Consider the following 13,612-nt stretch of genomic DNA (forward strand, 5'->3'; position numbering starts at 1 on the left):
CAAAAGTTCTGTTCTTAGCCGTTAATGACTGATGTTAATATGAATGTTGTAGTCTCGCTCATCCATTAATGTGTGTTAAACTATGGGAAACAGTCGATTAGTTGATAGAAAAATTGATTTTAATAGGGGAAAATGTGACATTTTGACATCTTTAGTAAATGCTTGAATGTGTTTTTTGTTTTTTTTTTTTAAAGAAAACTTAATTCCTCTGAGTTCAGGGCCGGTTGGAATATTTTAATTTGCTTTTAAATAAAATACATTATTCACAAAGTATAATTTTATTTTTTCTGTGCAAAAAGATCAACTCGATTCTGAATGATCATAAAGAATCGACGGGTAAATATCATTAAATACTTCTTTTTTAATGTTAGCAGTTCACATTAATTGTGTGGTTTTATATACATTTGTACTGATTTAAGTGTTGTAAACATATTAACAGCTTAATATAGTCTTCAAAACTTTTATTAACCATTTATAAATTGTTTCTTATCAAAAAGTAGTTACCTTAGTGTTTTTACAGATGCATGTAACCACAATTATTAATAAATAAAAGTAAATATATCTGTTATTGTAAAGATGTGACTAATCTTATTAAAACCCAAACACAAAATGTCAAATCTTTTCGCGCCAAAATTTGTCCCTCGTGCTAGTACTCTGACCACCTGACTGTCACGAGTGGGTCACATGATGAAACAAGGAAGTGCCCAGTCAGTCAGCAGACAACAACCAAAACAAAAACCCCTAGATATTCCACTTTAGAGGAGTAATTCTTCTACATAACATGCCTGAAACAAACCACAAACTATGAGTCTGCGTGGAAACATCTTTATCCGTGCAGTTTGTGTTTTGTTGTGTTTGTTTGTCGGAGTTTTAACCGGGTTTTCTTCAGTACCGGAGCAGCATCGGTCTCTGAGTCTGGCCGGTAAATGGAGTCTCTCAAACGCCAACGGTTCGGTGTCTCTGCCCGCACAGGTGCCCGGATGTGTTCACTCCGCTCTGCAGCAACAGGGATTCATCCAGGTGGGACGAAGGGTTTAATACATAAGAGGATGTGACCAGGTGTTTTTGTTGTGACTGTGTAACTTTGGTTTTCACTTGTGATCCGGATTTACACGACATTGGACCTTTTTATTTATGATACATATCGATTAAATATAGTTTATTTACAGCATTTAAGGTTGGCGATGCTCTGTGCATTGTGTATGTATTAATAATTAGTTGGCAACTCAATTAAATAAAATGCAAAATTATTTAATCCCTTTCAGTTTATACCTTTTTTAAATTTTATTTAAAGTCAGAATTCTTAAAAATTTAAGATTTATATATATACCTCCATGTCATGTGGTTTTGAGTGTATTTTCTTTTTGATATATTTAATAACTTTCTAACCTTTTTAAATTAATGCTTAATAATTCCTCATATAAACGCCACTCTGTACATGGCGCACTCAGATATAATAAAAATAATACACATCAACCTTCAACATCATTAATAAACATGCAGTTAATTAACCGTAAACTAGGAGAGAAGTTAACAAAAAGATTTCCACTTTTCTCTCAGGATCCATATTTTAGGTTCAATGATGTTTCTTATCGGTGGATTGCTTTTGACAACTGGACATACACGACCACGTTTAATGTGTCAGCCCAAGTGAGGTCAGTGTCATTATTTATATCATTTTTAAAAGGAATTTTCTGTCTCCTGGTCCGGACTCACCTGTTTGTTCTCCATTAACAGAACCAAACAGAAGGTGCTTCTCGCCTTTGACGGCGTGGACACTGTGGCGTCCATTTGGCTCAATGGAGTCGCTGTGGGCAACACGGACAACATGTTTCGTAGATACGTATGTAAAGCGTAAAATGAGCAGTTCACAATGTAAACGTGTGTTTTGCTTTCTTCTTAACATCTTGTGTTTTCGGTGTGAAGGACTTCTCGGTCAGAGACCTGCTGAAGGACGGCGATAATGTGCTGAGGGTTCGTTTGCTGTCTCCGGTTCTTTACGCGTCTGAGCGGAGGGAAGCTCATTCTGCCTACAGAGTTCCTCCTGAATGTCCTCCAGATGTTCAGAAGGGGGAATGTCACGTCAACTTCATCAGGAAAGTAAGAGAAGCTTCTCCTCTCCTTTTACAAGTCTTACCAAAGTACTGGCATCTCCGTCTCTGGGTTTGTTCGTTTTGAGTTTTTCTAACCGATAAGATGCAGAGAAGGAAAGTTCTGGTTAGAGAGGTGAAAAGTACGGATACAACAATCTACACGGATACATGTCAATAAAAATGCTAGTTCGTTTTTTTATTCAGTCATCACACATAAAACAGTAAAAAATAAACAATATATAAACAGAAAGAACAAAAACCAAAAAAAACAAGTCTATGTATTAAGTGACTGAAGCAAAATGCTTCTATATATTATTTCTATATATTTATTCACACCTGTAACCCTCAGAAACATCTCTTTAAACCAGTATTTGAAGAACCAAAAGGATTACAGATCATTCTCTTGAAAACCAAAAGCTCAAATCTGAATAAGCATTGTTCCGTATATTGATATTTGCTTTCCTGTATTCAAAAGAACTTTATTTTTATTTACTTTAATTTTATTCAAAGTTCAGAGTTTCTTTGAGAAAAGTGTTGTCGCTAAAATATTTCCTTTTCTTTGTTATTATTACTTTTGGAAATTCACCCTTATTTAATCATTTATTAATTCTAAAGCATGAATTTGTTCTAGCAGTGAATGATTCTTGCTTTAAACTCTGACCTTCATCTCATCCCAACCAGCTTGTATTTACTTATTTTAATAAATGTATAAAACATGTAAAACAGAGTGTCACAGCGTGCGGACAGCAGCTGACGTGGGACAGTGTTTCTATCTGTGCACATGTAAACGTTCATCACTGTTGTGCTGCAGGAGCAGAGCTCTTTCAGCTGGGACTGGGGGCCTTCGTTCCCCACGACGGGACTGTGGAAAGGAGTTCGACTGGAGGCGTTTGATGTCCTGCAGCTCGTCCAGGTTTCCTCTGTTTCTCTTTACAGTACGTCACCAGACATCATCACCAACAGCATTTTCTGAACCTTTTGATTAATTAAAGAAAACAAAAAACAAGAGAAACTGCAGAGAGAAAAATATGGGGGATTCTTTGATGCATAAGTGTTTCTGAGTGTCTCTCATAAGATAGAAAGTATTAACAACGCTTTAATTATTTATCTGGTGCATTAGAGCAGCTGTGCAAGATGTAATAGATCAATAAATAAAGACTGAGGCTTTTCTAGAAGTGAGTAGTTGCTTTGAAACACAGGAAATATTTAAAGATACTTTTCTTTCTGTGATTTACTCTTTATTGTACTCTGAGCATGAGACTCGACTTCCCTTCGCCACCAGTATCGGTTCTAGTGTCTTATCCAGGTTTCCATGTCTGGAACAATGTAAGAGTTTTCTTGTTTCTAAATAATCTCTATAATGTGTTTGTGTGTCTAGACTTCAGCCTGACTCAGTGGAGAGTCCAGGTTGAGCTTCTTGTCGATGCTGTTCAGACAACAAACGGCCGAATCTCTCTCTCCGTACCTGAGCTGCACTCGGAGCAGAGCGTCCACACACACTTCCTGTCTGGAAGGACCAAGAACACCTTCGTCTTGCACATAAACACGGTACTTGACACACTTGTATTAGATTTGTGTTAATTAATGTTTGAGACTGGTGGACACAAATTTATTTTCTTTATAAAAAGGGGCGTTAACCTAATGGCATAAAACTACAGGTAAATAATTAGATCATTTAAAAGAAAAAGTGAAACCACTAAAAACATGTTATTTTCTCTGATTATCTATAAATTAATGTGAAATTCTGTGGTAGGATTTAGAAAATGTTTATTAGTAATAGGAAGTGATAGTATTAGTTTTCTACTCTCCCTCTCGTTGTTTACAGGAGAAGAAAAACAGTCTGAAGCAAGAGAGTAAAAGAAATAATTTCCACATTGTTCATTTATCAAGGTCTTAAAAGTTACTGATTTTAAAAGAATTTTTTTTTTCTTTATCGCTTATGTGGAAATTTTGAAACTTGTTCTTTGACCATCAGAGCAGCACGGTGAAGCTGTGGTGGCCCAGCGGCCGCGGCGACCAGCCCTTCTACCAGCTGACTGTCAGAGGTTTCCAGGATGGATCTTTAATCCTCAATACAAAGTCTAAGGTCAGAGTTCACTGCCTGTCAGCGCTTTTATTCTTTCTATTTGACGTTCAGGCATTTAGCTGATGTATTCACGCAGCACAGTGTGCCGTACAACAGGAGTGGCATCACACGTTCACCTCTTCAGTCGTGCACAGTTCTTCTGTTTCATCTGTTTCAGGACTCCTGGTTCTTCTTGTCTCATCGTCATGCTGCAGAATCCAACATGAACGTCTTTAGTGCCTAAAACTTTTCTTCACAATACTCCGTATCTTACAAAGTGAAGCTGTAAAAGAGCTGAACTCCTCCTGAGTCGGGATTTGTTTGTCTTTGTGAAATTCTAGGGATGAATATTGAAATTCAACATAATTCTTTAAGTTTATTTTAACTGTTTAAAATACAAGATCACACCTGACATGACACACACCTGAGTATAATATTAATCCAGAATTTATTCATATATTGTAGACTAAATTATAATACACACACACACACACACACACACGGCATACATGCAGTATTTTTTTTAGAAAATGAATGGAGTCCTGATTACATCTAGAAGAATAAATATATCTTACAGAGGCGTCTTATCCATTAAAGGTGATTGTTTAAAACAGGACGCAGGATTTGCCGCCGTTTGGAAACAACAAAATGACGAGTTATTATTGTGACTGAGGAGATCAACGTGATCGTTTCATTAAAGTTGTGTGTGTTTGATTTAAAGCGCTGATGAAAGTCTCTCCTGCAGGTGTATTTCCGCACCGTGGAGCTGATCCAGGAGCCGGTCGTTGGGTCTCCGGGACTCAGCTTTTATTTCCGCATCAATGGGAAACCAATTTTCCTCAAAGGCTCCAACTGGATCCCGGCCCACTCCTTCCAGGACCAGATCTCCCCCGCTGTGTGAGTGTTGTCTGAAAAGCTGCAGTTTGAGTCCTGCGTGCTGACGGGAATATTAATCACTATTCATGATAATATTCTTAAAGAAACTGTTCCCCACCCGTTCTCCTCTTCGGTCTCCTCTGTGTCTCCGTGCAGGTTTGTTTCTGACCTTTCAGGAGTCGTGGTGTTTGAACTCCTGCGTGTGATTTACGTCGTGTTGTTTGTCCTGCAGTTTGAGGAACTTGTTGCAGTCGGCTGTAGACGCCAACATGAACACGCTCAGGGTCTGGGGAGGAGGAGTGTACGAGCAGGATCTTTTCTACAGTCTCTGTGATGAGCTGGGAATCATGGTAACTACTCTCATCCTCTGATGATATTAATATGACTTAACTTTAAAAAAAAAAAAATGGCTGCCACCGCAAATGTAAAAACGACACACACGTTCCTTAATTCTTGAGCTGGAAGCTGCAGCTGCTGCAGTTTCACAAACATAAACCTTCAAATCAGAATTGGACTCGCTCCGTCTCCCGTTCACTTCTATTGAAGCGCGAGCGACGGAGAAATTAGAGCGTGTGTTTCCTGTTTCGCTGCGGCCTCCAGTCGGCTCCAGTGGATCCGCAGGGGTCAGAGGTCAACTCCGACTGAGCGGATATCCTCGGCCCAGCCAACAGAAACACTGCTGCGCTGTGTTCGGAAATGTAGAAGCTGGTTTTTTGTTTTTTTTCACTGTTTTTACTGGATTATCTTCAGACCACAGACTGAAACGCCTTTATTTCCTTTTTCATGGTTGAGTGTCGGCAAATGTCCCTGAACTGAACCTGACACAAGAATTTAAACCTTTTTTAGATTTAATTTTTATGTGATTATTCTGTATAACAGATAAAATAACTGATATAATGAATAATGCTGAACATGTCAGTGATATATCATGTGTTTAAGCTGCCTGTATTCAACATCACATATGCATCTCATAGTATCTCTGAGTCCTCTTCGTGTCTCCTGATTGTTCGTAAGTGACCTAAAGAAAAGCTGCACAGATGGTGACGTGAGGTAGATTCGCTGCTGATGCTGCACAGCTGATCTTTGTTTGCTGTTTTCTGGGCTTCATAACACTGGGAAACCTTTTTATTCATGTGTGTTTGCCCGGTTCACTGGTCTAATGTGCAGTGAATCTTCAACACGTGCCACAGCAGACATCGTGTCATGAGACAGAAGCTTTTTCGGATTCTGTTTGACCGTTGTGACGCTCCGAGCCGGTCGCGTTCTCGTGGACACGATGTCTCGGTAACACCTCGATGGAACATCTTCAAATTTAGTACAAACATTCACTTGGACTCGAGGATGCACTGATTAGATTTTGGTGGTCAAAGGTCAAAGGTCAAGGTCACGGTGACCTTTTAGCCATAACTCAAGACTTCAAACGGAAATCTTTAATATTTTATATGACTCTGGATAAACGGGGGTGTAATTGTAGTTTCCATAGATGATTATACTTGTTTGGTTTTGATCTGACTCATGAACACACTGTAGCACAGACGGATGCTCATCCTGTTCATGTGTTTAGATTTGGCAGGACTTCATGTTTGCCTGCGCTATGTATCCCACTGAGGACGACTTCATACAGACAGTCAGAGACGAGGTCGTCCAACAGGTGAGCTGTGTATCAATCACTTCATTTTATTTCTTTATAGTTCAGAAAATGGCATATGTGGATTCTGTATAGAAGCGCATGGAAAGGCACCATTTATTGATGGGATTGTTATTTAAATTACATCAATAAATAGCAAATTAACCAAAACAAAATATGTATTTTCAGCTTCCTGTGATAACAGCTGGGCTTTTACTATTAGTATTAAGATAAGATTATAATAGATTATAGTTATTAAACTACAGTTTGTTCTATCTTAAATGTGCCACTTTGCATCTGTGTGATCAAATGAAATGTGTTGAGTTTTGTCTTATCGTCACCCGTCAGCTCCGGCGTCTCAAGTCTCACCCCTCTGTGATCATTTGGAGCGGGAACAATGAAAACGAAGCTGCTCTGGCGACAGACTGGTTCGACATCCCAGCTTCACAGAGGCCTCGTTACGTTAAAGACTATGTGACGCTGTATGTGAACAACATCAGGGAGCTTGTGCAGGAAGTGAGTGATCAGTCATTTGAAAAACACTGTCCCTGGATTTGTGCTTAAAATGTTTAATCCTTTATTTCTAGTGTGTTTCTTTTTTTCTTTTATAATACTGTAAAATTCAATAGAAACAAAAGACGAAGTGACGCTGTCTGATATCTGCTTCAGGAGGACCAGAGTCGCCCCTTTCTCGTCTCCAGTCCCACAAATGGGGCTGAATCGGAGCGGGAGGGATGGGTGGCAGCGAACCCCTACGACCTTCACTACGGAGACACTCACTTCTACAGCTACACCCTCGACTGCTGGGACTGGAGGAATTTCCCCCGGACTCGCTTCGCCTCTGAATACGGCTTCCAGTCCTGGCCTTCCTTCTCCACTCTGCAGCCGGTGACTGAATAAATCTTCCAGCACTGTTTTGTTTTACTTGATGAATCTGAGGTTTCCTTATTTTCATTTTTAACGTGTTAAGGACCAACGATGGCACCACGGTTAAATATCTTTGAGAAAAACCTCATGGGGTATTTAAATCCTATTTTTATCTTCTACTACAACTACAAGTGTCTATAACAGTTCTTCATGAAATGCCTTAGTGCAGCAAATGTGACCTAGATTTCTAAAACCAAATAAAAGAAAACAAGACATTCTGTCCAATATAACTGTAAAATTAACTTTAAAATTGGTGAAATAATTTCTGCATTTAAAATGAGTTGAAGATGGAGAGATGCTGACGTTGTCAATCACGTCGTTCAGATCAATAAAAGCTCTTAATGTTTTTTTTCCTGGTTGTATAAAGTGTTTTTTTCTGTCTGTTGTTTGTGATGTTTCAGGTTTCTATAAAAGAAGACTGGAGCTACAGCAGTAATTTCTCTTCCCATCGTCAGCACCATGAGGGCGGGAACCAGCAGATGTTACAGCAGGCTGCTTCACACTTCAACCTGCCGAACGCCACAGATCCACTGAAGAGATTCACAGACACTCTCTACATCACTCAGGTGAGACACACACACACACACACACACACACACACACACACACACACCACCCCAAACACCTGGCTGATACTTCACTATTTTTTACTTAAGTACAATGTGCACTACCTGAATATCATTTAGATAAACAATGTAAATCTTACAGAAGAGGATTAATGTGAAGAAAAAAAATAAAAAAATAAAAAAAATAAAAAAATAAAAAAATAAAATATATATATATATATATATATATATATATATATATTTAATTCTGACTTTAATCTCAGAATTTCTTTAGAAAGTCAGAAAAAATGAATGTGGCGCTAATGTAAAAAAATGTTTTTTTTTTTATAAAGTAAGAATTCTGAGTTTAAAGTCAGAATTAAAAAAATAAAGACATTTTTCATATGTGGCCTAATGTGAAAAAAAAATCTTTAGAAAGTAAGAATTCTAAGATAAAAGTCAGAATTAAAAAAAAAAAAAAAAAAAAAATCACATTGCCCTAATGTCAAAAAAATATTTTTTTTAGAAAAAAGTATTAATTCTAAAAAAAGTTTTTTTAAAAATCACATTTGGCTCTGATGTAAAAATTTTTTTTTATTTTTTTTATTTTTAGAAAGTACAAATTCTGAGATTAAAGTTAGAATCCTAAAAAGAAAAATCAGATGAGGCTGTAATTCTCTTCTGAAATTTTAAAACTAATGAGCTGAGATTTTATTTTTTTCCATAATTACCTGTAACTTTCCACGTCGCTCTCTCAGAGAGAAAGTGATTTTGCTCTGATTGAAGCAGGTCATCAGTGTGTGAGCGTTGCGTGTTAATGATCATGTTTCTTGTCCAGGTCATGCAGGCTCAGTGTGTGAAGACTCAGACAGAGTTTTATCGGCGGAGTCAGACTGAGATCATTGAGGGCAAAGGTCACACTATGGGCGCTCTCTACTGGCAGCTCAATGATATTTGGCAGGGACCTTCCTGGTCCTCAATCGGTGAGTGATCAGCTACTTGTGTTGACGCCGCGCTCATTTATTTTTTTGTTCTTGGTCTCGTTTGTATTTTTAACTCCTGCCGACTCCTTCCTGACTTTGTAGGAGTTTGATATTGCATTATAGAAGTCAGTGTGGCCCTTATATATAATCTCTTTGTTTGTGCAGAGTTTGGTGGGAAGTGGAAAATGCTGCATTATTTTGCACAGAACTTCTTTGCCCCCGTCCTTCCTGTTGGGTTTGAGGATGAAGACACGCTGTTCATCTACGCCGTCTCAGACATGAGTCACGACCTGAAGCTCAGAGCTGCCGTAAGGTTTCAGTAGTTAACTGTGTTTTTGAATTCAACCTCCACAGGAGTAAAGAGCTTCTATTTATTCTATTATTATTCATTTCCTCCCTGTGTAGTTCATTTCAACCTTAAAATAAAATAGAACAGGAGGCAATTTTCAGAAGTACATTTAACACAAGGGTTCGAACGATATGTGCGTTTGAAAACCAGTAGTTCATGTGTTCGGGTTCAAGCTGCTAACGTCTGATGGTTTTCTCTAAGTTTAAATGAAGCAGGTCACATGTTGACATTTTAAGGCTCCATTTTAAATCCAAGCCTTTAGTTTCTCATCTATACACCACTTTATTCACGTACAGTAATATAATGATTAAAAATGAAATTAATCTTAATAAAATAGGAAGTACAGCTCTACATGCAGTTTCCTGAACTCTAAATTGTTATGCAAATATAACAAGTCTCTTTTTCATATTGTCACCTCCATTGTTTTAGTAATGTGCAACATCAACTGGCTAACGTCTAATTTTTATTTAAATATTTGGTCATTGCAGAAGCAGGTGTGTTGTTCTGTCCATCAGGTGTCCGTGTACTCCTGGACTGATCTACATCCTGTGTGCTCACTGAAGTCAGACCCGGTCCTGGTCCCCGGGGGCAGCGCCGTGGCCATCTTCAAACAGCCGGTCGCCGCCCTGCTGGCAGGGTGTGGACGCTGCACCAGGCTCACCTGCCTGCTCACCTTCCACCTGGAGGACAGCGGCGCCCAGCTGGGTCCCACCAACCACCACTTCCTCTGCTCACCCAAAGACGCTCAGGGACTCCAGAGACCGAACATCACAGTCAGTCCCCTTGTCTTGTTTATGCACATATTTTTAAATAATAGAAGACGGAACGACGAGGCGGAAAATAACATGTGGTCAAAATGTCATGAATCTGAAATATAATTATTGAAATTTTAATTAAGAAAGGGCAAAAGGGCAAAAAGTAAAAGAGTAAAAACAACCATATGTCATTGTCTAATATTGAAGACAGAAAAATTAGAAAATGAATTTTCTAATCACCCTCGTCTTCTCACATATCAAACGTCATATCTCAGACACGTCTGTGAAGGTGTGACTGGCCTGATGTGTTACCTCGTGTTCCTCGCAGGCCACAGTGCAGCAGGATCCGACCGGCCTCACCGTCACCCTCCGCTCCGCCTCTGTGGCTCCTTTCGTCTGGCTCGACGTGGGAAACATCCCCGGACGCTTCAGCTCCAACGGCTTCCTGATGGTTTCTAGCAACGTGACGGTCAGTTTCACTGCGTGGCGTCCCACCAGCGCCGCAGAGCTCTCCAGATCCCTCACCGTCACATCTTTGACCGACGTATACTGACCTCAGACCAGAGAGGTACCAAAGCACGAAGGAAACAGATGGGTAAACTGCTCGGCTGCTAAATCAGCATTAATAGAGCAGCAGATGAGCTCGTATATGAAGGTTATTGTGCATTTTTATGACTAAAGCATTAAACGTTCATGTTTCTATAAACCATGAAGTTTATTTTCAGATGTGGAGACATTTCAGATTTGACCTCTGGGACAGGGCGGAGCCTCCTGGAGCAATGAGTGTGGTTCAGACCAAACTAGCATAGTGCTAAGGTGCTAGCTAATCAGGTACTTCCAAAGAACACACAGCAGAAGTTGCCAGTGTTTTTAACAACCTACCTGAACCACCTGGAAACGGCGGGGTCTGCAGTCCCAAGCAAACATGGCGCTCTAAGCAAAATTATGTTACATGACCACAGCAGCAAATAAGCATCTTTATTAGAACAAAAATCTAATTTTGGTGAAGATGTGTGTGATCATGATGGAGAAATGGGGCAGAAACTGGAAAAATGCAACGCTGAGGTCTCCAGATATAAATTGCCTCCACGTCACAAATCAAACTTTGGGGTATTTAGATGATTTGCTGGAACTTTCATGCTTCAGTCATAAAATGCACAATAGGTTTGTCTCCGTCTCAGTATTTAAAAGTGTCTTTTAAAACACATACTGCGGCTGAGGCTCGATCCTCGTAGAGATTTGGAGGCCAGACTGATATTTTTCTACCGTAGCTGTTGCAGTCTCACTAAGTGCCGATTTTCTGAACTTGTTTTCTTACCAAACAAAGAAGGAAGCAGGGAAACTTTGATACTTTACATGAAGCTTTCATTCAAACACAAACCTTCAGACAAAGGAATGAAATGTGCAAATATCAATTCACCTGTAATAAAGTTGTACAAGCCAATAAAAGCCTTGGGATAAAATTTCTATGTTGGAACTGACATGAATGAAAACCTAAGATATCTTCATGTCCTCATCCTTGAATTGCTGTTGCAGAGGAAATATAATCAGCTCTGATCTGATCGATGATGGCGTGTGCACTGAAAACTATTTTCCTTTTGTGTGTGTGTTTTGCATTTTTGCACATTGTTCAGATAATTACCAGAGCAAAGGCTCTAATACTTGAGATCATGGATGTGTTGTAATGGACACAGAACTGTCCAAAGAATGAATTGTTTTTCATTGGTTCTCGATTGAGATCAGTTTGTAAATATTATTTTGATATGTGAGTGTTTTTCAGTGTTGCATTGATCGATGCTTCTTACATGAACTGTGGGGTTGAATACTTTTTGCAGACACTGTAAGTTAATGATTTGAAAGCAATAAACACAAACATACATTTTTCTTTATCAGTCCGTTGATTAAATTGTTTTATTTATCTTTTAAAAATTAATGAAACGATAAAAAAAAATGGTGGAAACTGACGTCATCAAACGTCTTCTGTCTCAACATCAGTCTGAATAATGAAACGACAGCGTTTCGAAACAGAGACCAGCTGTTACTGACGAGTTCAACAGTGACTCACCTTCTCTGCTCAATAGTGACAACGATGCACTTTTTATCACATTAATAAAAAGCTCCACGACTAGATATAACTTCACTGATAAGCCACATTTATAAAGGGTTATTAAAGGTTAATAATTCACTAATGCTTAGTACATCAGCCATCAATTACTAGCCATTAATAATAGCAGCATATGGGTTGCCAGGTTGGTGGGCGATCTTCCTCCAGCATGATTCTTTGCTTATTTTTCTATCTCTTAAATTCATTGGAGACCTCCCTCTCTCCATCTTTCTGGACTCAAATCCATTTATAAACTCCTTATTAACATTTACACCTGCAGACGTATTACTGTTTAAGCATTTATCAGTATATACACGGAGTTTGACAACCTGTTGATATGTTTCCAAAACGGATAATAAGATCTTTTTTTTATCACATTTTTACGTTCAGAAGTTGTTTGAATAAAGATTCTTTAGTTTAAATCTAATGTTTTGGTGATATCACGTTTTTGATCAGTAATAATGCAGTTATAAATATTGGTAAACCATCAATAAGTACTTAGTACCTAGAGTACCACGATCTGGCAACACAAATGTTATAAATGGCACATAAAGGAGAAGATTAAGAAATGACATTTTTGTCAATATTCACTTAATGTTAATATTAAATTATTTGTGTACTAATCTATTTGTTTTTTTATTTCTTTATTTTATTTTTCATTTTTCACCTCGGACAATGTTCAAATCCCAAGGACAATCCTTATAACTTCATATATGTTTCTATAAATGTGAACGTATATTAATATGATTTTATATTCCTTTTCTATTATAAAAACAAACACATCTGAGAATAAAAAATAAATGACATATAACTGATCTATAAAACATCAGCAATGATGCACCATGTTTTTACATGTTATTACAGTTTATAAATGGTGCCATACAGCTTCCATGTTAATGAATTAATCATTCACCAATAATAAAACTCTGACCTGCTCTAAACTATTATTATTTTACTAGTACTTCTAAAAACTGTAGTAAAGGCCTTTAACTTGTACAGGAGGAGATTTATAACGTGATATTGACACTTTCTGTCCAGTTAATGATCTGAATAAAAACAAAACAGCTTTAAATGGACATTTTAAAGTGGTTTTGTGTTAAATATAGATGCAGTATATTATTGCACCATATTCCCTGTGTGGTGTTTTGCAGTGACCAGCAGCTGCCGCGAGGCGGCGACACGGACCTTTAAACAACCACATGGACAAGTGTTTATGATTTTCACTTTCAGCTGTTTCATAATTGAACTGAGGGCGACACATCTGTAAACTGAGTCTGTGTGTTCAACA

The 13,612-nt window shown here is 38.3% G+C and overlaps 1 protein-coding gene across 1 annotated transcript; it reads left to right on the plus strand.

Annotated features, from left to right (window-relative positions):
• Positions 1-84: 84 nt before the first annotated feature.
• Positions 85-12,115, plus strand: manba (mannosidase, beta A, lysosomal). The gene is made up of 17 exons (XM_056392848.1): positions 85-1,020; positions 1,561-1,655; positions 1,738-1,843; positions 1,927-2,100; positions 2,905-3,028; positions 3,472-3,641; positions 4,069-4,179; positions 4,904-5,055; positions 5,267-5,384; positions 6,599-6,685; positions 7,010-7,177; positions 7,331-7,549; positions 7,990-8,154; positions 8,972-9,116; positions 9,282-9,424; positions 9,981-10,238; positions 10,549-12,115. The coding sequence occupies exons 1-17, from the start codon at positions 805-807 to the stop codon at positions 10,771-10,773; spliced, it is 2,676 nt and encodes an 891-aa protein (XP_056248823.1). The 5' UTR covers positions 85-804; the 3' UTR covers positions 10,774-12,115.
• The last annotated feature ends 1,497 nt before the right edge of the window (positions 12,116-13,612 follow it).

Source organism: Seriola aureovittata, chromosome 13, assembly GCF_021018895.1.
Source record: "Seriola aureovittata isolate HTS-2021-v1 ecotype China chromosome 13, ASM2101889v1, whole genome shotgun sequence".
NCBI classification, from domain to species: Eukaryota; Metazoa; Chordata; class Actinopteri; order Carangiformes; family Carangidae; genus Seriola; species Seriola aureovittata.

Coding starts and splice junctions, on each gene's coding strand:
- manba (XM_056392848.1), top strand. CDS start 805: ATGAGTCTGCGTGGAAACATCTTTATCCGTGCAGTTTGTGTTTTGTTG. Junction 3,642..4,068: donor TCGTCTTGCACATAAACACG/GTACTTGACACA, acceptor TTTGACCATCAG/AGCAGCACGGTGAAGCTGTG. Junction 6,686..7,009: donor GAGACGAGGTCGTCCAACAG/GTGAGCTGTGTA, acceptor GTCACCCGTCAG/CTCCGGCGTCTCAAGTCTCA.